This window comes from Piliocolobus tephrosceles, chromosome 21 (assembly GCF_002776525.5).
Source record: "Piliocolobus tephrosceles isolate RC106 chromosome 21, ASM277652v3, whole genome shotgun sequence".
Taxonomy (NCBI): domain Eukaryota; kingdom Metazoa; phylum Chordata; class Mammalia; order Primates; family Cercopithecidae; genus Piliocolobus; species Piliocolobus tephrosceles.
In genome coordinates, this window is record NC_045454.1 from 4,295,805 (window position 1) to 4,316,740 (window position 20,936).

General features: G+C 46.0%; 1 protein-coding gene and 1 long non-coding RNA gene across 2 annotated transcripts; both read right to left on the reverse strand.

Annotated features, from left to right (window-relative positions):
- Positions 1–1,488: 1,488 nt before the first annotated feature.
- On the reverse strand, positions 1,489–15,825 carry LOC111530360. Its single transcript, XM_023197541.2, has 2 exons — positions 15,755–15,825; positions 1,489–3,181 (listed from the first exon to the last, which is right to left on the reverse strand). The coding sequence occupies exon 2, from the start codon at positions 3,160–3,162 to the stop codon at positions 2,728–2,730; it is 435 nt and encodes a 144-aa protein (XP_023053309.2). The 5' UTR covers positions 3,163–3,181; positions 15,755–15,825; the 3' UTR covers positions 1,489–2,727.
- Positions 15,826–18,392: 2,567 nt separating this feature from the next.
- LOC111530379 lies at positions 18,393–20,848 on the reverse strand. Its single transcript, XR_002727791.2, has 3 exons — positions 20,394–20,848; positions 19,319–19,328; positions 18,393–19,012 (listed from the first exon to the last, which is right to left on the reverse strand). It is a non-coding gene; the product is annotated as an uncharacterized LOC111530379 (long non-coding RNA).
- Between the last annotated feature and the right edge of the window lie 88 nt (positions 20,849–20,936).

The following is a 20,936-nucleotide window of genomic DNA, read 5'->3' on the forward strand; positions in this document are numbered from 1 at the left end:
CTTTTTTTTTTTTTTTTGAGATAGAGTCTCCCTCTGTCACCCAGGCTGGAGTGCAGTGGCTTGATCTCTGCTCACTGCAACCTCTGCCTCCCAGGTTCAGGTGATTCTCCTGCCTCAGCCTCCTGAGTAGCTGGGATTACAGGTGTGCGCCATCATGCCCAGCTGATTTGTTTTTTGTATTTTTAGTAGAGACGGAGTTTCAGCATGTTGGTCAGGCTGGTCTCGAACTCCTGACCTCGTGATCTGCCCACGTTGGCCTCCCAAGGTGCTGGGATCACAGTCGTGAGCCACCGTGCCTGGCCAAGACATCTGTTCTTAAATAATAAGACTGGAAAGTCAAAATTACTCCTGATCTATGATGGGCTGCAGAATACATGTTGTGTTAGCAGGCATGAGAACAACATTCATCTCCTTGTAAATCTTCATCACAGCTCTTGTCAATGAGCACCCATATTTTGAAAGGTATCAGGCTGGGAGTGGTGGCTCACGTCTGTAATCCCAGCACTTTGGGAGGCCCAGGCAGGTGGATCACGAGGTCAAGAGATCGCGACCATGCTGGCTAACACAGTGAAACCCCATCTCTACTAAAAATAAAAAAAAAATTAGCCGGGCGTGGTGGTGGGCACCTGTAGTTGCAGCTACTCAGGAGGCTGAGGCAGGAGAATGGCGTGAACCCGGGAGGCGGAGCTTGCAGTGAGCCAAGATTGTGCCACTGGACTCCAGCTAGGGCAACAGAGTGAGACTCTGTCCCCCTACAAAAAAAGAAAGGAATCTTTATTCTGAGGAAGTCTCAACAGCAGGTTTAAAATATTCAGTACAGGCCAGGCACAGTGGCTCATACCTGTAATCTCATCACTTTCGGAGGTCAAGGTGGACAGATCACTTCAGGTCAGGAGTTCAAGGCCAGCCTGACCAACATGGTGAAACTCTGTCTCTACTTAAAAAAAATACAAAAAAAAATAGTGTGATGGTGGGTACCTGTAATCCCAGCTACTTGCTCAGGAGTCTGAGGCAGGAGAATCGCTTGAACCCAAGAGGCAGAGGCTGCAGGGAGCTGAGATCGCACCATTGCACTGCAGCCTGGGTGACAAGGGTGAAACTCCATCTCAAAAATAAATAAAATAAAACATTGGCCGGGCGCGGTGGCTCAAGCCTGTAATTCCAGCACTTTGGGAGGCCGAGACGGGCGGATCATGAGGTCAGCAGATCGAGACCATCCTGGCTAACACGGTGAAACCCTGTCTCTACTAAAAAAATACAAAAAACTAGCCGGGCGAGGTGGCGGGCGCCTGTAGTCCCAGCTACTTGGGAGGCTGAGACAGGAGAATGGCTTAAACCCGGGAGGCGGAACTTGCAGTGAGCTGAGATCCGTCCACTGTACTCCAGCCTGGGTGACAGAGCGAGACTCCGTCTCAAAAAAAAAAAATAAATAAATAAATAAATAAAATAAAATAAAATCAAACATTGAGTGTACCATGCTGTAAACACGTGCTGTCATCCAGGCTTTGTTCTTCCATTTATACATGGAAAAACAGATTCGTTATTGTCAAACAACATAAACTCTTCAACATGAAGTCTCTGACAATGCGTAAGTAAAGAGAATCAGATCAGTCACTGCCACGCATGCTCACTGAATCCCCATAGGTGTCACTCCAATGTGTCAACTCTAGTGTCCAGCAAGAGCACAGATCCTTGGGAACTTTCCCACACTAGACACACTGGTACAAGGATGCCTGAGCACGTACCTTCCTGTACTTCGTCAGACAGGAGCTGTTCCTGAAGGCTTTGCCACACTGATTACACTTGTAGGGCTTCTCACCAGTATGAGTCCTCCGGTGCCAGATGAGGCCCACGATGTTCCTGAAAAGTCTGACACTGGTTACAGTCACAGACCTTCTCACCAGTATGAATCCTCTTGTGCCTTATGAGGTACATAATCCCGATGACAGTTTTTCCACGTTGTTTAACTCACGACATTTCTTTCCAGAATGATTTTTTTGATGCAGAAGAGGTGACTGTTGTGGTTGGAGAAATTTCCACACTCCATACACATAGAGGGTTTCTTTCCGATGTGAATTCTCCCATGTTTAATAAGTTATGTGTGATCAGTGAAGGCCTTTCTCCACCCAGTGCATACACAGGGATCTTCTCACGTGTGAATTCTCAGATGGACAATAAGGTGGGAGACATCAGAAAAGGATTTTTCACATTCATTACATTCGAATAGTTTTTCCCCAGTATGACTTCTGAGATGCAAAACAAGGGAACAGTGGCAGCTGAAGGCCTTCCCACAGCTAGGATTCCTTTCACAGGGCTTCTCTCCTATGTGGGTCTTCTCATGCTTGGTAAAGGTGGACCAGCACTGAAGGCTTTCCCACTGATTGCATTTATGGGATTTCTCTCCTGTGTGGATTTTTTGATGTACAATCAGGTTGTAATTCTTAGAGAGGGATTTTCTGCAGTCATTACATGTATAAGGGCTCTCTTCAGTATGAGTCCTCTGGTGACTGATGAAATGAGATTTCTAACGGATAGTCCACATTCACTGCAGTCACTGTATTCATTTTCAGAGATACTTCCACTGTGTTCATAAGGACGTGTGTCCTTATCAAACACCACCTCACGTCCTTCTCCTCTGTGTCGTTCCTTTCTCTCGCAACTACATGTTGTTCACTAAGGTGCGCAGAAAGGCTGAAGGAGTTACCACCTTCGTTACATTTTGAAGGCTCATCTCCTTGTTAGAGCTTCATCCAGGTGCCTAGGTTGTCCACCCTGGCTGATGGCTGCTCTACAGTCATCATTTTCCTCAATAATTTGACCTTTAGAGACTTTCTGACAATTACGTATGTAACTAATATGTTTAACCTTTGAATCATGTTCACAGAAACCTGTTGTTCGAGGACCTCTCTGACATGCAGCTAGGACTGAGCAGATGACCACAATGGTCACAGTGACCACAGCCCCTCGTAGATGCTCTGGGTCCTTGTGTGTGGATGCCGTTTGCCTCAAATGCACCTCTGGATTTCTACGGAGCATTTCCACCTGGTCCTCACATTCCCAGACTTCTCCTAATGCAGATAAACACGAATCATCCCCGAAGAACTTTTTCATGTTCACAAAATTGGATGGTTCTTTCCCAACATCCCGAGTTAATGCTTCCATTTGACTTTTGTTTCCCAGGCTGAACAGGAAAAGGGGAAAATTTGTGGATCCTTAGAGAAGAAGCTGCTAGAGTTAGAATGGTAGTGTGTAAATATTAACATCAGCCAGGCCGGTATCTACTATATCTGATGTTGTGCCCATTCTGTGACACAGCAATTCCACTTGCAAGTGTACAACCAAGAGAAATGTGTATGTATGTTCACAGAAACTCTTCATAATAGCCTGAGACTAGACACTCTCCAAGTGTCGCCAACTGGGAAATGGTAAGATACCACACATTTGCAAAAGTGAATAAACTAAGAGTGCACAAAAATATGGGTCCATTTCTTAGACATATGAAAGAGGAAGTATATTTACTGAAAGTACACAGTGTATTTGTGAAAACTTTTAGTTTTACGTTTATGTATTTTTTTAGCATGTATATCATATTTCCACATAAAGCTTTTACAAAATCAAATGTGCACACACACACCCCCTACCAAAATAAATTAACCAGGTATATACAGATTCTCAGTTATACACTTGCATGGTAGGAAGAGAATATGAAGATGGATGAAGGACAGCAAATAAATACCACTTTAGATATTATGATTTTTAAAAAGGGACAGGGTCTAGCTATGTTGCCCAGCCTGAACTCAATCTCCTAGGCTCCTCCCACGTCAGCCTCCTAAGTAGCTGAGATCACAGGTGCATGTTAGCACTCCCAGCTAATTTTTTTTTTTTTTTTTTAAGACGGAGTCTCGCTCTGTCACCCAGGCTGGAGTGCAGTGGCGCAGTCTCGGCTCACTGCAAGCTCCACCTCCCGGGTTCATGCCATTCTCCTGCCTCAGCCTCCCGAGTAGCTGGGACTACAGGCACCCGCCACCATGCCCGGCTAATTTTTTTGTATTTTTAGTAGAGATGGGGTTTCACCGTGCAAGCCCGGATGGTCTCAATCTCCTGACCTCGTGATCCGCCCGCCTTGGCCTCTCAAAGTGCTGGGACTACAGGCATGAGCCACCGCGCCTGGCCACTCCCAGCCAATTTTAAAAAAAATTATTTTCTGTAGAGATAGGTCTCACTATTTTGCCCAGGTTGGTCTCAAACTCTTGGTCTCAAGTGATCCTCTGGCTTCAGCCTCCAGAGTTCTGCGAATATAGGCGTGAGCCACCATGCCCATCCTCTAGCTGTATTTCTGAAGTCCCTTCACTGAAGAGAACTTGATCTCCAACTGTCCCCAAGATGCTTTTTCAGCGTCTCCTGATGCTTTGCTTTTCTGTCTATCCAAACACAAATCATCTCCCACTCTCCTCTCCACTCCCATTACCATTCTCACTTCACCTGTCCCACCCACTTGCCTCCTCTGAATCCAGATATGCATACTGACTGTCTAGGCCTCCCAACCCTTAGAACTCTGCCCGTCATTACACCCTGAAGAGACCAAAGGCTGTGGCATGGCCCATGCTGCTTCTCCCTGAGTCTTCCCAATCCCAGGATACAGCCACCCCATTTTCTCAGTGGAAGGGGCCAGAAACCTGCTCCACTGGGATGGACATCCTCCGTTCTCCACTCTCCCTCTTCTCAAAAGTCACACCTATGCTGTCAGCTCTGACTTTCAAATACATCCAGTATCCTACCAATTTACACTTCCTCCACCACGGTGGTCCAAGCTGTAACCACCTTTTTATTATAAACTGAAGCATAATTTAAACAGAATAAATTCAAAGTGGACGACTCACTGAGTCTTTAGATGTATTTTCATGAGTTCTCATATGTGTACGCAGTTGGGCAACCAGGACAATCCATGATATAAAACATTCCCATTTTTAGGCCGGGCGCGGTGGCTCACACCTGCAATCCCAGCACTTTGGGAGGCCAAGGTGGGTGGATCACGAGGTTAGGAGATTGAGACCATCCTAGTCAACACGGTGAAACCCTGTCTCTACTAAAAATACAACATATTAGCTGGACGTGGTGGTGGGCACCTGTAGTCCCAGCTACTCGAGAGGCTGAGGCAGGAGAATGGTGTGAACCTGGAAGGTGGAGCTTGCAGTGAGCCAAGATCGCACCACTGCACTCCAGCCTCGGGGACAGAGTGAGACTCTGTCCCCTCCCCCAAAAAAATTCCCATTTTCTGGAGGTAATCACTGCTCTAACCCCCATTACTACAGACTGCTTTGATTGGCCCTGAACTCCACGTGAGCAGGATTGCACCATCCACATGCTCTTGTCTTGGACTTGTGGCATTCAACAGTAGCTCTCAGGGTTGTTTGCATAGTTAAAACTGAACCCCCTGAAAAAACAATTTTTTAAGACAGGGTCTCATTCTGCTACCCCAGCAGGGGTGCAGTGGTGTGATCACAGCTCACAGTGGCCTCCAACTCCTGGGCTCAATCAATCCTCCTGCCTCAGTCTCCAGAGTAGCTGGGACTACAGGTATGTGCCACCATGTGCAGCTACTTATAAAGTTTTTTTTTTTAAATAGAGACATGGTCTCACTATGTTGTCCAGGCTGGTCCTGAACTCCTGGCCTCAAGCAATCCTCCCACCTTGGCCTCCCGAAGTCCTGGGATTACTGGCATGAGCCACCAAGACCAGCATGTACCAAACAATTAAAGAAGAATTAATACCAATTCCTCTCAGACTCTTCCAAAACATGAGGAGGGAACACTTCCTAATTCATCCTATGAGGCCTAGCATCACCTTGATACCAAAGCCAGGCAAGCACACTACAAGAAACCTAGAAACCATATCCCTTAAATGTTCATGGAAAATCTTCATCAAAATACTAGGAAACCGAATTCATCAGTGTATTACGAGGATTACACACCATGACCAAGTAGGACTTATTCAGGGAATGCAAGGATATTTCAACATACGAAAATTAATTAATGTAATACATCACAGTAACAGGATAAAGAAAACAACACAACCATCTCAAATGATGCATCAAAAGCATTGGACAAAATTCAGCACCCGACCCCTGCCTTTCTTTACTTTTTATTTCATTTTTTTGAGACCAGTCTTACTCTGTGACCCAGGCTGGAGTGCAGTGGTGCAATCATGGCTCCCTGAAGCCTCGACTGCCCTGGGGTAAGGTGATCCTCCCACCTCAGTCTCCCCATAGCTGGGACTACATGCACAAGTCATGACTCCCGGTAATTTTTAATTTTTTGCACAGATGGGGTTTTGCCACCTTGCTTAGTCTGGTCTCAAATTCCTGTGCTTAAGCGATATGCCCATCTCGGCCTCCCAGAATGCCCAGATTACAGGTGTGAGCCATTGCGCCCAGCCCCAACACCCTGGCATGATTAAAAAAAACACTCGGCCGGGCGCGGTGGCTCAAGCCTGTAATTCCAGCACTTTGGGAGGCCGAGACGGGCGGATCACAAGGTCAGGAGATCGAGACCATCCTGGCTAACACGGTGAAACCCCGTCTCTACTAAAAAACTACAAAAAACTAGCCGGGCGAGGTGGCGGGCGCCTGTAGTCCCAGCTACCCGGGAGGCTGAGGCAGGAGAATGGCGTGAACCCGGGAGGCGGAGCTTGCAGTGAGCTGAGATCCGGCCACCGCACTCCAGCCAGGGCGACAGAGCAAGATTCCGTCTAAAAAAAAAATAAATAAAAAATAAAAACACTCAATAAACTAGGTGTGGAAGGAAACTACCTCAAAATAATAAAAGACACATATGAAAAATTCACATCTTACATCATGTTCAACGGTGAAAGACATTAATAAAACTTGGCTGGGTGCAGTGACTCATGCCTGTAACCCCAGTGCTTTGAGAGGCTGAGGTGAGAGGAATGCTTGAGCCCAGGAGTTTGAGACTAATGTGGGCAACAGAGTGAGACCCTGTCTCTACAAACAGTAAAGAAATTAGCTGGGCATGGTGGCATGCATCTGTAGTGGCAGCTGTTCAGGAGGCCGAGGTAGGAGGGTCACTTCAGCCCGAGTTCGAGGCTACAGTGAGCCATGATGGCACCCGTGCACTCCAGTCTGACACAGTGACACCCTGTCTAAAACACAATAAATAAAACTTTCTTCTAAGATCGGAAACAAGAGAATTATGGCCGCCTTCACCGCTTCTATTCAACGTAGTATTTATTGGAAATTCTGGCCAGAACAATTAGGTAAGAAAAACAAATAAAAGACATCTACAAAAGGAAAGGAGGAAATAAAATTATCTCAATTCACAGATAACATGACTTTACATAGGGAAAACACTGACGATTATAACACGCACAAACCTGTTGAAACTAACAAATTCAGCAATGTTGCAGAATAGAAAACCAACACAGAGGCCAGGCGCGGTGGCTCGAGCCTGTAATCCCAGCACGTTGGGAGGCCGAGATGGGTGGATCACGAGGTCAGGAGATCGAGACCACCCTGGCTAACACGGTGAAACCCCGTCTCTACTAAAAAATACAAAAAACTAGCCTGGTGAGGTGGCGGGCGCCTGTAGTCCTAGCTACTCGGGAGGCTGAGGCAGGAGAATGGCGTGAACCCGGTAGGGGAGCTTGCAGTGAGCTGAGATCTGGCCACTGCACTCCAGCCTGGGCGACAGAGCAAGACTCTGTCTCAAAAAAAAAAGAAAAAGAAAACCAACACAGAAAACTCTGTTGCATTTCTATATACTAACAATGAACAATCCAAAAAGAAAATTAAGAAAAAATTGCATTTAGAATAGTATCTTAACTAAAGAGACAAAAAACTTATACACTGGAAACTACAAAACACTGCTCAATGAAGTTAAAGATGATACAAATAAATGAAAAGACGTCACACGTTCATAGAAGACTTACAAAGGCTCACACAAACACCTGTCCACTAAAGTTACGGTCACTTTATTCACAATGGCCAGTAACTAGAAACTATCCTGATGTCTTCCAATGAATGAATGGTTAAACAAACCTTGGTACACTCATACCATGTGCGAGGATTTGAATGCATGCCCTCCAAAGTTGGGAAAAATATACACGTATGTGTGTATGTATATATAAATATAGATAGATACGTAGATGTTTTGTTGTTACTGTTAGAGACTGGGTCTCCCTATGTTGCCCAGTCTGGTTTCAACTCCTGGGCTCAAGTGATGCTCCTACCTCGACCTCCCAAAGTGCTGGAATTGTGGGCATGAGTCACCACACCTGGCTCCATGTGTTGGAAAATTAAATTCCCAATGCAACAGTGTTGGGAGGTGTAGCCTTCTGGGAAGTGTTTAGGTCATGAGGGGTCTCAGACATCTGCTCTCATGAATGGATTAATGCAATTATAAAAAGGGCTTGCAGGAGGAGTTTGCTGTCTTTCTTCCTTCTGCCATGTGAGGACACAGCAAGCAGACCTTCCCCAGACCAAATACCTGTGCCTTGATCTTGCACTTTCAGCCTCCAGAACTACAAAAAACAAATTTCTGTTCTTTGTAAATTACTCAGTCTCAGGTATTGTTATAGCAGTAAAAAATAAACTAAGATACCATAGAATACTTGTCAGTAAAAAGGAACTACTGATACAGTAACTTGGATGGACCTCAAGGAAATTCTACTGAGTAAAAAGAAGCCAATCTCAAAAATATATATACTTCATGATTCCACTTTCCTAACATTTACCAAATAACGTAATTACAGAAACGGAGCATAGACTAATAGTCAACAGGGCCAGGCGCTTATGCCTGTAATCCCAGCACTTTCAGAGGCCAAGGTGGGTAGATCATTTGAGGTTAGGAGTTCGAGACCAGCCTGGCCCAACAGGGTGAAACCCCGTCTCTAGTAAAAATACAAAAAAATTAGCTGGGTGTGGTGGCAAATGCCTGTAATCCCAGCTATTCGGGAGGCTGAGGCAGGAGAATCGCTTGAGGCCAGGAAGTGGAGGTTGCAGTGAGCCAAGATCACACCACTGTACTCCAGCCTGGGCAACAGAGCAAGATTCTGTCACAAAAACAAAAACAAAAACAGAAAAAAGAAGCTGACAGAGGTTAGGGGTTGGGGATGGGAGTATGAGGATGGCTACCCAAGAGGAGCACAAGGGGGTGCTGCAGTGACCTACTGTCAAGAATCTTGATTATGGTGGTTACACAAAGCTTCGCAGCATAAAATTTCACACAATGACAACATACACAAATGAGTGCATATATAATTAGTGAAATCTGATAAGCTCTGTAGGTTGTTTCAATGTCAATTTCCTGGTTTTGATACAACAAATCACTGCATCCCATATGCAAAATGTTAACACTGGGAGAGGCTAGTTGAAAGGTGTACAGTACCTCTCTCTGTTTCTTTGCACCCTCCTGTGAATCCTAATTATTTCAAAATAAAAAGCAAAAAAACACAATAGTGCAAAAACCTTGTCAATAGAGGAAAATGATTAGACAAGTGTCAATCATCTTAGGAAATTTATTTGCTAAAGTTAAGGACACGCCCAGTAGACAGGTCTATGGCTTTCTCCAAAAGTGATATTGAGGGCTCCAAATTATTTAATTAATTTATCTATTTATTTTTTGACATGGAGTCCCGCTCTGCTGCCAGGCTGGAGGGCAGTGGTGCAATCTCGGCTCACTGCAATCGTCTCCCGGGTTCAAGCAATTCTCCTGCCTCAGCCTCCGGAGTAGCTGGGATTACAGGCACCCACCACCACACCTGGTTAATTTTTGTAATTTTTAGTAGACAGGGTTTCACCATGTTGACCAGGATGGTCTCGATCTCCTGACCTCGTGATCTGCCCGCCTTGGCCTCCTGAAGTGCTGGGGTTATAGGTATGAGGTACTGTGCCCGGCCAAGGGCTCCAAATTTAAAGGGGGCTGGGTTATCCAAGGTAAGTGGATAACTTGACGTCAGGAATTTGAGATCAGCCTGGCCAACATGGTGAAACTCCGTCTCCACTAAGAATTTTAAAAAATTAGCTGGGCATGATGGCACATGCCTGTAATCCTAGTTACTGGGGAGGCTGAGGCAGAAATGCTTGAACCCAGGAGAGGGAGGTTGCAGTGAGCAGAGATCATGCCACTGCACTCCAGCCTGGGTGACAGAGTGAGACTCCTTCTCAAAAAAAAAGAAAAAAAAAAAAAAGTTTAGGCCAGGCGCGGTTGCTCACACCTGTAATCCCAGCACTTGAGGAGGCCGACGGGGGCAGATCACCTGAGGTCTGGAGTTTGAGACCAGCCTGGCCAACATGGTGAAATCCCATCTCTACTAAAACACAAAAATTAGCCAGACATGGTGGCGGGCACCTGTAATTCCAGCTACTTGGGAGGCTGAGGCAGGGGAATCACTTGAAACCAGGAGGCAGAGGTGTTGCAGTGAGCCGAGATCGTACCACGGCACTCCAACCTGGGCGATGATGCGAGGCTCCGTCTCAAAAAAAAAAAAAAAGAATTTAAAGGGGTGAGGACAGGATATTGAGAAACACAATTTTCACGTAAACAAAAGGGTCAGGGGCCAGGCACGGTGGCTCACACGTGTAATCCCAGCACTTTGGGAGTCCAAGGCAGGTGGATCACGAGTTCGGATCGAGACCATCCTTACTAACACGGTGAAACCCCGTCTCTACTAAAAACACAAAGAATTAGCCGGGCGTGGTGGCAGGTCCCAGCTATTCGGGAGGCTGAGGCAGAAGAATGGTGTAAACCCAGGAGGTGGAGCTTGCATGAGGGGAAATCATGCCACTGCACTCCAGCCTGGGTGACACTCTGCCTCAAAAAAAAAAAAAAAAAAACGGGCAGAGGAAAAATGTGGGTTACGGTAACATATAGACAAAATGGGATAGGGGAACAATCAGATATGCATTTGTGTCCGGCAGGCCGGGGTGACTGCACTTGTAAAGATAAGCTATCAATGCGCATTACCATGGTTAAGTTTTAACAACAGCTCACCTGGAATTTCCTTGTGGGCAAAATATGGGGGAGGCGTGTAGCATTTCGTCTTGTAGCCATCTTATTTAGGAACAAGGGAGGCAGGTTTGTTTGACCCAGTTCCCAACTTGGCTTTTCTCTTTGGCTAAATGAGTTTGGAATCCCAACATTTAATTTCTTTTCACAACCGTGGTAAGACTTGGCTCAAAAACAATACCATAATGGCTGGTGCAGTGGCTCATGACTATAATCCCAGGACTTTGGGAGACTGAGGTGGGTGGATCACTCGAGGTCAGGAGTTCGAGACCAGCCTAGGGAACACGGTGAAACCCTGTCTCTACTGAAAATACAAAATTAGCCAGGCATGGTGGCATGCGCTTGTAATCCCAGCTACTCGGGAGGCTGAGGCAGGAGAATCACTTGAACCCAGGAGGCAGAGTTTGCAGTGAGCCAAGATCGTGCCATTGCACTCCAGCCTAGGCAACAGGCTGAGACTCTGTCTCAAAAAAAAGATGATAATAATAATGCCATAATATAATTAGGAATTGGGAAATTTTGAAAAGGATGGGTTATCACATGATAACAGGAAATTATTGCTCATTTTCTTAGGTGTGATATGGTATTATGGTTATGCAAAACAATGTCTTTATTATTAGAATATATGACCCAACATATTTATGAGTAAAGTGTCATACTTGTAATAAATATATATACATGTAGACATACACATAAACATGTGCACACAAAAATACATACATGCACAGATACAAATGTACATACTCATATATACACACAATATACACATATATATGCATATAATACATATATACACATATATGCCCCCACACAAATATATACATACACAAATATGTATACACATATACACAAATACACATTATTAATACATAATATATAATTGTGTTATATATTACAGGCATATAAAACAAATATGGCAAAATATTAATTGGTGAATCTTGGAGTGGGTGATAGGCATTCACGATACTCTTTTTTTTCAGCTTTTCTGTTAGAGTATTTTAGAAACCTGTCAAAACATAAAGTAGGCAAGGGAAATACAAATGCCTCCTGGAGAGATATTCCAGGATCATCATTCATTAACACCTTGGTGAGGTGAACTTGTAACAGGTTTCTCAAAAGGCATTCAAGAGATGGTTGTTAAGTGTTCACGGGGGGAAAATATGATGCTAGCTAGAAGCTGTTAAAAAACAACTATGGAGTTACCACCTGGGAAAATGCTAGCTTGTAAGGCCCTTTCCAGGCAATAGGTTTTGTTGCAGGACAGTAAAGGAAGGCCAGAAGTGTCAGCCTCTAAGAATTGGAGTCAGGGCAAGCCAGAGCTGTCCAAAGCACTCACAGGTTCCTGTGGCAAACCCTGGAATCAACTGGCCCTCTAGCTGCTCCCAGTGGTTGGCAGCTGATACAAGTTCAATCCTGTTTAATCTCTTTGCGAGCTAAGTATGTTTCTGAGAAGACAAGTTAAGTGAAAATACAGCAAATATAATTATATTCTGGATCCAGCAGGGAGCTTACTATTTAAATAAAACTTCAAATTCCATTTACATATTTTATATTAAAGATATCACTGCAAAATTAATGCATGTTCATTGCAGAAAATCTGGAAAACATAAATAAATAAGTACAACGATAATAATCTATAATCTAACTGTTGAGCCTTGGGTGCATTTACTTCCTGTTTTCTTCCCAGAGAATCATTTTCAAACAGGTGGAGTCAACCTGTATATATAACTTGGGTCCTTTTTGGTTTTTCCTAGTTAACATTATATTATGGGTAGTTTCCACAACGTTAACATGTCTTTATTAGTATAAGACATACCACAGCCACTCTGAAGAACAATTCAGAAGAACTAGGTTGAAATAAAAAATTCTAAATGCTAAGAGATGTGGTGGATCAACACTGGCATCCTTTTTACAATGACATAAATAAAAATTCAAAAGTAGTATCAGAGGATCTCACATTTAGTAAGCATGGTTTCATCAAACTTTTGTTCCAGTTAGATATGCATGCAAGTCATCATGTACATGTGTTTCTCTCAACGCTTGTGTGAAAATTTTGAAAACCTCCAGGCTAGAGAAACCCGTACAAGGATACACATTCAACATGTCCCCTAAGCACTGGTGGAAACGCTGAAAACCTGGAAATTTCCAAGATGTTCATCAATAGGAAAGGCAAAACAAAAAAAACTGTGGCATTTTCACAAGGTAGGATACTACAGAGCAGTGAAAGCTGGTGTGCTGAAAGCTTCACCTAGTACAAGGTCAGGGAGAGAAGCAGGTTGCAAAGTTTCATAGCATGTAAAGCATGCCAATTTCAAACACATGCACGCAAGCACACACAAACACCCCATTCTCCATATTGCCTGAGGCACTGGTATTACAAAGGAAAATGCTCTAAAAAAAAACAAGAAAAAACGGCCTGGGTACACTAGATAGATGTGCAGTGGATGCATCACACACCCTCTCTGTGATCTGAAGTCTGTGGGAAAACGGCCAGCTTCCTGTAGTCACAGGGATGGCCCTTTTCCTTTCATTCTGCAAATATTTACTGAACACGTACTGTATGCCAGGCCCTGTTCTAGGCACTGATAATTCAGCAGTGGATCAGACAGATGAGATCTCAACCTCACAGAGCAGGCATTCTAGCATGGAAATAGGCAAAGAACTGCAGAATCTTGTCACTATCAAATGCTCACTCTCTGCAAACTGGGGAAGCACACAGACTGGCAATCCAGTTTCTGAGTTAGAGCTCCTTTCCCAGACCGTCCCAATCTCTATCCACTGCCCACAACTCAAAAGCCAAGCAACCTCAGAGAATGAACTGCCCAAGGAAGAAGCTAGGGCACGGAATTTCACTCTGATGCAAGCTCTATCATCACCTACAACCCAGCAACAAACAGTCCTTAGCCCAGTAGCCCCAGTCCTAGGGCATGTGAGGATTCTACCTGTTACTGAGTAAGGAGAGTGTTTAGAGGACAGATATGACCTGACAGGCTTCCACTGAATCGTGAGGAGGCCAGAGGCACGGGAGCAAGGAGATACCTGTACCAGGGAGAAGAGGTGTGGTGATGCGGCTAAATTCTGGAATTATGTTTTTCATTTATTTATCTTATTTATTTATTTATTTATTTTGAGAGACAGTCTCACTCTGTCAGTGCTGGAGTGCAGTGGCACGATCTTGGCTCACTGCAACCTCCTCCTCCCAGGTTCAAGCGATCCTCCTGCCTCAGCCTCCCAAGCAGCTGGGATTATAACTGCGTGCTTTAGGAGACATGTTGAATGTGTCTCCTTGTACGGGTTTCTCTAGCCTGGAGGTTTTCAAAATTTTCACACAAGCGTTGAGAGAAACACATGTACATGATGACTTGTATACATATCTAACTGGAACAAAAGTTTGATGAAACTACGCTTACTAAATGTGAGATCCTCTGATACTACTTTTGAATTTTTATTTATGTCATTGTAAAACGCCCAGCTAACTGAATTCTGGAAATATCTTAAAGGTTAAGGCATGGGATTTTGGACAGAGACGATGTGGGGATTGGGGAAAAGAGAAATATCCAGGTGGACGAAGAGGATTGTGGGTGGAAGGAGTCACTCCTTACAGAGACTAGAAAGACTTGAGTTTGAGGGAGAGCAGATGCTCAGCTGAGGATACCAAAGTCTGAGAGGCCTGTCCCTGGGGGTCAGCATTCGGGCATCAGAGGTTTGTGGAGAGGGCAGCCCGGTATACAACCGCAGGGAAGCGAGGAAGGGCAAGTCAGTGGAGTCAGAACCCAGCAGGGATGGCAGGAAGCCTGGCAGGGAACGTTCACAGTGGGTAGAAAGGGGAAGGAAGCATCCGCACCAACCCTGAAGGGGCAGAGGAGGAAGCCGTCTCTAGGGGGAAGGAAAAGGAGGAAGAACAGGGTTGTCAGGGACAGGAGGATGAAAAATGGGGAGAGCGTCCTAGGGAGTAAGACACGGGAAGCAGAACAGGTTGTTCAAGTCCAAATCTTGTGAGGAGAGGAGAGGGAGAAGGGAGGGGCGTCCGCACCTGTGCTGGAAGAGAGGAGGGGTCCACACCCTGGGAAGGTTAGAAAAGGCCATCTGTGCCTTCAGGAAAAAAAAAAAAAGAATACTGGGGAGTCCGGGGTTAAGGGAAGGGAGAAAAAAAAAGGGATCCGCCCCAGTGGGAGGGAAGAGGAAGAGAAATGAGTCCCCGCCCCAAAGGGAGAGAATAGGCGGTCTGCGCCCACCAGGAGAGGGAATTAGAGGGTCCGCGCTCCACGCGGAGAGGGGAGGAGATTCGGGGTTGGCATCCCACTGGGGAGAAGGGGATGGGGGCCCACGCCCCATGAAGAGGAGGGAGTAGGGGTCCACGCCCCACCAGGAGAGGAGAGTAGGGGGCTCGCGCCCTGCGGGGAGAGGCGTTAAGGGGTTCGCGCCCGGCGAGGAGATGCGCGTAGAACGCCCGCGCCCCAAGGGGAGAAGACACGCGGAAGGGTCCGCGCCTGACGGAGACAGTTCCTCACGCCCGCCCCGTCCGGATCCACAAGCCAGCGACCCTCACAAGTCCCTGCCCAGAGCAGGGCTGCCGCGTACCCTCCCAGACAGAAAGAGCAGCCACGCAGCCACCGCCCAGTCCCAGCCGCTCTGGAGTCCTTGACGCCACCCTCACTAGGTCTCGGCTCCGCGACCGGTGGGCGGGAAGGGAGGAAACTGAGACCCGAGATTCGCGAGACGACAGAACTCACTTCCCGCGGCCGCAGCGCCCCCTAGGCGCGCTCTCCGGCTCTGCGCATGGGCGCGCAGAGTTCCCGGATGCGACATTTCCGGCGACACCGGACGCTGGGGAGGAAGTCTAGTGCGTCGGGGGCGGGGCCCTGTCCGCAGCTGCCTGGCAGCCAGAACCTGGGAGCGCGCGCGGTGTTACCTTTCAGGGTCCTTTGGCCTTCGCCTCTGCTGGCAGGTGAGGTTTAACAGACGAAAAAACGCCGGGAGCGCACGTGGGCTGCCCTTGAGCCGCCGCGGACGAGCACCTTGTCTCTCAGATTGACCAGCCCTACATCCCCTTGCGAGCCTGCACCACCCTGGACGCGGGTGGTCGCGGCAGAATCTCGTTCACATGGGTCCCATTCGTAGTCTGCTGTGTCTCCTTCCTCTCACGGCGTAGGGGACTGGGGCCTGGAGTCACTTCTCTACTGGGGTGTGGAACGACCCAATGGACATTGACACCTTCATGCGGTCGTTTAACGCTCCGTGCACAATAACCATTTTGCTCGGTTGTGTGATGCTGCATCGAAAATAACCCATTTACACGTTGTACAAGACTCCACGACACAATAGCCCCTCTACGCGGTTATGTAAGACTCCATGGCACAATAACCTCTTCATGCGGTTAATTCTCCATGGCACAATAACCCATTGCCATGCATAACGTTCCGTGCCAGAACAACCACTTTACGCCATTGCATAACTCTATGGCACAATATCCACTTTACAAGGCTGTGTAATACTCTGTGGCACAATAACTCTTTCATGTGGTTGTGTAATCTTACATGGTGCAATAACCACTTCACTTGGTTGTGTAATCCTCCAGGGCACATTAATCATTTTATGTGATCGTATAAAATGCTCCACTGTGAATACACCATTTGCTCATTTTCCTTCCTGTCAATGGATATTTGGGCTGTTTCCAGTTGGGAGTTACTACAAAGGAACCTGCTATGAACATTGTGTATGTATCTTTTGATAAGCAGGTTTGTATTTCTGTTGGGTGAATGCCTAGGACTGCAGCTGTCTCTTCATGGGTGCACATGTTCTGGTTAGGAGACAGCACTAGTTTACAGTGCCCCCTGCAGTGGTGTGTAAGATTCCCAGTTGCTGCACATTCTTGTCAACACTTGGTACTGTTATTTTCATTTTAGCCATTAGTGTGGTGTGAAGTAGCATCTCATTGTGGTTTATCTGATGAGTGGTAAAGTTGGGCACATTTTTATGCACTTATTGGCCATTTGGACTTTTCCTTGTTTATGAGGGGGCTGGTTCAAGTCATTTGCCAACTTTTCTATTAAGTTTCATTCTTACTGAGATGCTGAGTTCTTTATGTATTTGGAGGCCAGTCCTTTGTTGACTCTACAACGGTCTTCTCCCACTCTGTCACTTGCCCTTCTTTCACTTACATAATATTGCTTTCTGATGAACACAATTTTTTTTTTTTTTTTTTTTTTTTTTTTTTTTTTTGAGACAGAGTCTTGCTCTGTTTGCCCAGGCTGGAGTGCAGTGGTACGATCTTGGCTCACTGCAACCTCTGCCTCCCAGGTTCAAGCAATTCTCCTGCCTCAGCCTCCCAAGCAATTGGGATTATAGGTGCATGACATCATACCCAGTTAATTTTTATATTTTTAGTAGAAATGGGTTTTGCCATGTTGGCCAGGCTGGTCTCAAACTCCTGACCTCACATGATCCATCCACATCAGCCTCCCAAAGTGCTGGGATTACAGTTGTGAGCCACTGTGCCCAGCCCCTTTCCAGTTTTAAAGCCAGGAACAGGGAGTAGAGTCCTCACACTTCAGCTCTCTACTTGCTCCTTCCTCAGCATCTGACTCCAGCCTGCAATCTCTGCTAGTAAGGGCATGTGTGCTAGATTGGGACCATCCAGATCAATCCAGGATACCTTCTTCTCTATCCTGTGTCCCATTCATTTCAGCCACACTTGTAATGGCCCAGGCTACCCCAGAATCCATCTGGAACTCACCTAGTCCACATCTCATATCCTCCTTGGTCAGGAGTTTCTATCCTCTGTGATTGAATTACAGTAGCCTCTCCTGACTGGCAGTTTCACTTCTCCACCTTTGTTACCTGAGGTCAACTGTGGACTGAAAATATTAAATGGAAAATCCAGAAATAAACAATTCGTAAGTTTCACACTGCACACTGTTCTGAGTAGCATGATGAAATTCCAGGCTGTACCACACCATCCCGCCCAGGATGGGAACCAGGCATTTGTCTAGTGTGTCCACACCGTTTACCCGCCATCAGTCACTTTTAGGAGCCACCTTGGTTATTAGATCAACCATCATGGTATCACAGTACTTGTGTTAAGTAACCCTTACTTTAAAAATTATTTTATAATATTAAACCTCATCACAGGTAAGTATAAGAAAAAACAGTATACAGTTAGCCCTCCATATGCATGGGTTTCACATTTGCATATTCAACCAACTTTGGATTGAAAGTATTTGAAAAAACACTGCATCTGTACTGAGCGTGTGCAGACTTTTTTCCTCATCATCACCTCCTAAACAATACAGTATAAAAATTACAAAGTATTTACATTGTATTAGGGGACACAAGTAATCTAGACATTACTATTTTTTTTTTTTTTTTTTTGAGATGGAGTCTCACTCTGTCTCCCAGAATGGAGTGCAGTGGCGTGATCTTGGCTCACTGCAACCTCCACCTCCCGTGTTCAAGTGATTCTCCTCCCTCAGCCTCTCTAGTAGCTGGGATTACAGGCGCATGCTACCACACCCAGCTAATTTTTGTATTTTCAGTAGAGATGGGGTTTTGCCATGTTGGCCAGGCTAGTCTCGAACTCCTGACCTCAGGTGATCTGCCTGCCTTGGCCTCCCAAAGTGCTGGGATTACAGGCATGAGCCACTGTGCCTGGCCTAGACATTACTTAAAGTACACTGGAAGATGTATGTAGGTTATATGCAAGTACACACCATCTTATATCAGGGACTTGAGCATCATCTGATTTGGTGTCTGAGGGCAGTTTTGGAATCAATCCCCCACAAATATGGAGAGACAACCGTTTATGCGGCTTGGTGTCATGAGGTTTTAGGCCTCCACCATGGTACTGGAATGTGCCCCTTGGGTTTGGTGGGGAGGACTGCTATATGTTCATGACAGCAGTGATTCCTGCTAATTTAAGAACATTTTATTTTTTATTATTTCATTTCATTTTGTAGAGTCAGGGTCTCTGTCTGTTGCCTGGGCTGGTCCCTCTTCCCTTCTCCACTCTATGCCTCCATTACCTACCTACTCATTCCTCTCTCAGGACTGCCCACCCTCCCCATGACACAGCTAACAGAGGCCTACCAAGGTTGGCTGCCTCATAGGAGAGCAAGTGCCATGGAGGCCACAGCTGATGCCGGACAAAAGAGAAGACACACATGGAAGGAGGCATGGGTGCTTGAAGCCCCACAGTGGCTGGCCTGAGGGTCCAGACCTCAGAATACCAGCACCATGGAGACACCACGTCATACACACATGAACCTTGATCCAGCTAATACAATGGGCCTGGCAGACACCAGTCCTGGACTGACTCATCACTAATCTTCACTATCATCACACCTGTCCCTTCCCCCAGGAGAGGAAATTGTCTAGAGGCAAAATCCCAAGGGGAGCCCCTCATGGGGCTTCAAGGCTGTGTCATCCACATTGACTGGCTTTCACTCAGCCAGCACTGCACTGCCTCGGAAGGGCCACTCCAAAGTCATCCCAAATTTTCCTACAGGCTGCCTGTTCTCCATTCTCTGGGACTCACTCTCTCTTCTACACTGACACCCCCTTATAACTCAAGTCCCAAAGAAGGAAGTTATTCTCATGCCCTGGGCTTTGGGATGCTCATTCCAGAGACGCTACTGCCCAATGCCCCTCCATCCACACTTACAGCTTCCCTGCTGCCCTGATCCAGTCCTTACTACTAAAGGTCCAGAGAAACCCCCAATTAACCTCCTTTTGGCTTCACTTTTTAACTTATTACCAAATTATTATGCCAACAAGTATCTGTAACAGAGAAAAAACGTGATACAAAATTCCAGTCCCCAAAGAAAACCACATTTTATTTCTCCATCATCCACTTTCAACCCACATCCATATGTGCAGATAGCTTTACATGGCTGTAATAATAGTAAATCTTTTATGTTATGCCCCTTTTTGCCATATTACAAACATTTTCAACATGGCAATAAAACCTTTATAATGGTTTACAGTGGCTGAATTAGAAGCATCCTACATGAACAACCATGGAGGTAGTGGTGGAGTGATAACATAAACAACTCAGTATTTTTGCTTCAACAACTAAAGCAACAAACCACATCTGTTGGAAGCAGTGCTTTCCATCTTAGCAAAAGCTTGTTTCAGTCAGTCTTTTTTTTTTTTTTTTTTTTTCTTGAGATGGAGTCTCGCTGTCACCCAGGCTGGAGTGTAGTGGTGTGCTTAGCTCACTGCAACCTCCGCCTCCCAGGTTCAAGCAGTTCTCCTGCCTCAGCTTCCCAAGTAGCTCGGATTACAGGCACACACCACTATGCCCAGCTAATTTTCTGTATTTTTGGTAGAGATGGGGTTTCACTACGCTGGCCAGGCTGGTCTTCAACTCCTAACCTCGTGATCCAGCCGCCTCGGCCTCCCAAAGTGCTGGGATTACAGGCGTGAGCCACCACACCCGGCCTGCTTGTTTCAGGCCGACTTCATTGTTCATTCACAGGTAATTCATTCACCTAGTTTACCCTCCTGCAACAAGTCCTTAGCATTATTGCAGAAGCATAATGCAGACATACATTCAAACAGGAAAATCTCACACATTCTGTGGCAGTGTACGGTACAGCACTGTGTGGACTCTCTCATTGTACACCTTTGTGGATACAGAAAACAGAGTAAGAGCCCCTGCCAAAGCCTCTCTTTCTGATTACACTTAAAAAGGTTGATTCAGGTCGGGCACCGTGTCTCATGCCTGTAATCCCAGCGCTTTGGGATGCTGAGGTGGGCGGATCATGAGGTCAGGAGTTCAAGACCAGCCTGGCCAACGTAAGTGAAACCCTGTCTCTACTAAACATACAAAAACGTAGCCAGACATGGTGGCAGGCACCTGTAATCCTAGCCACTTGGGAGGCTGAGGCAGGAGAACTGCTTGAACCTGGGAGGCAG

Coding starts and splice junctions, on each gene's coding strand:
- LOC111530360 (XM_023197541.2), bottom strand. CDS start 3,162: ATGGAAGCATTAACTCGGGATGTTGGGAAAGAACCATCCAATTTTGTG.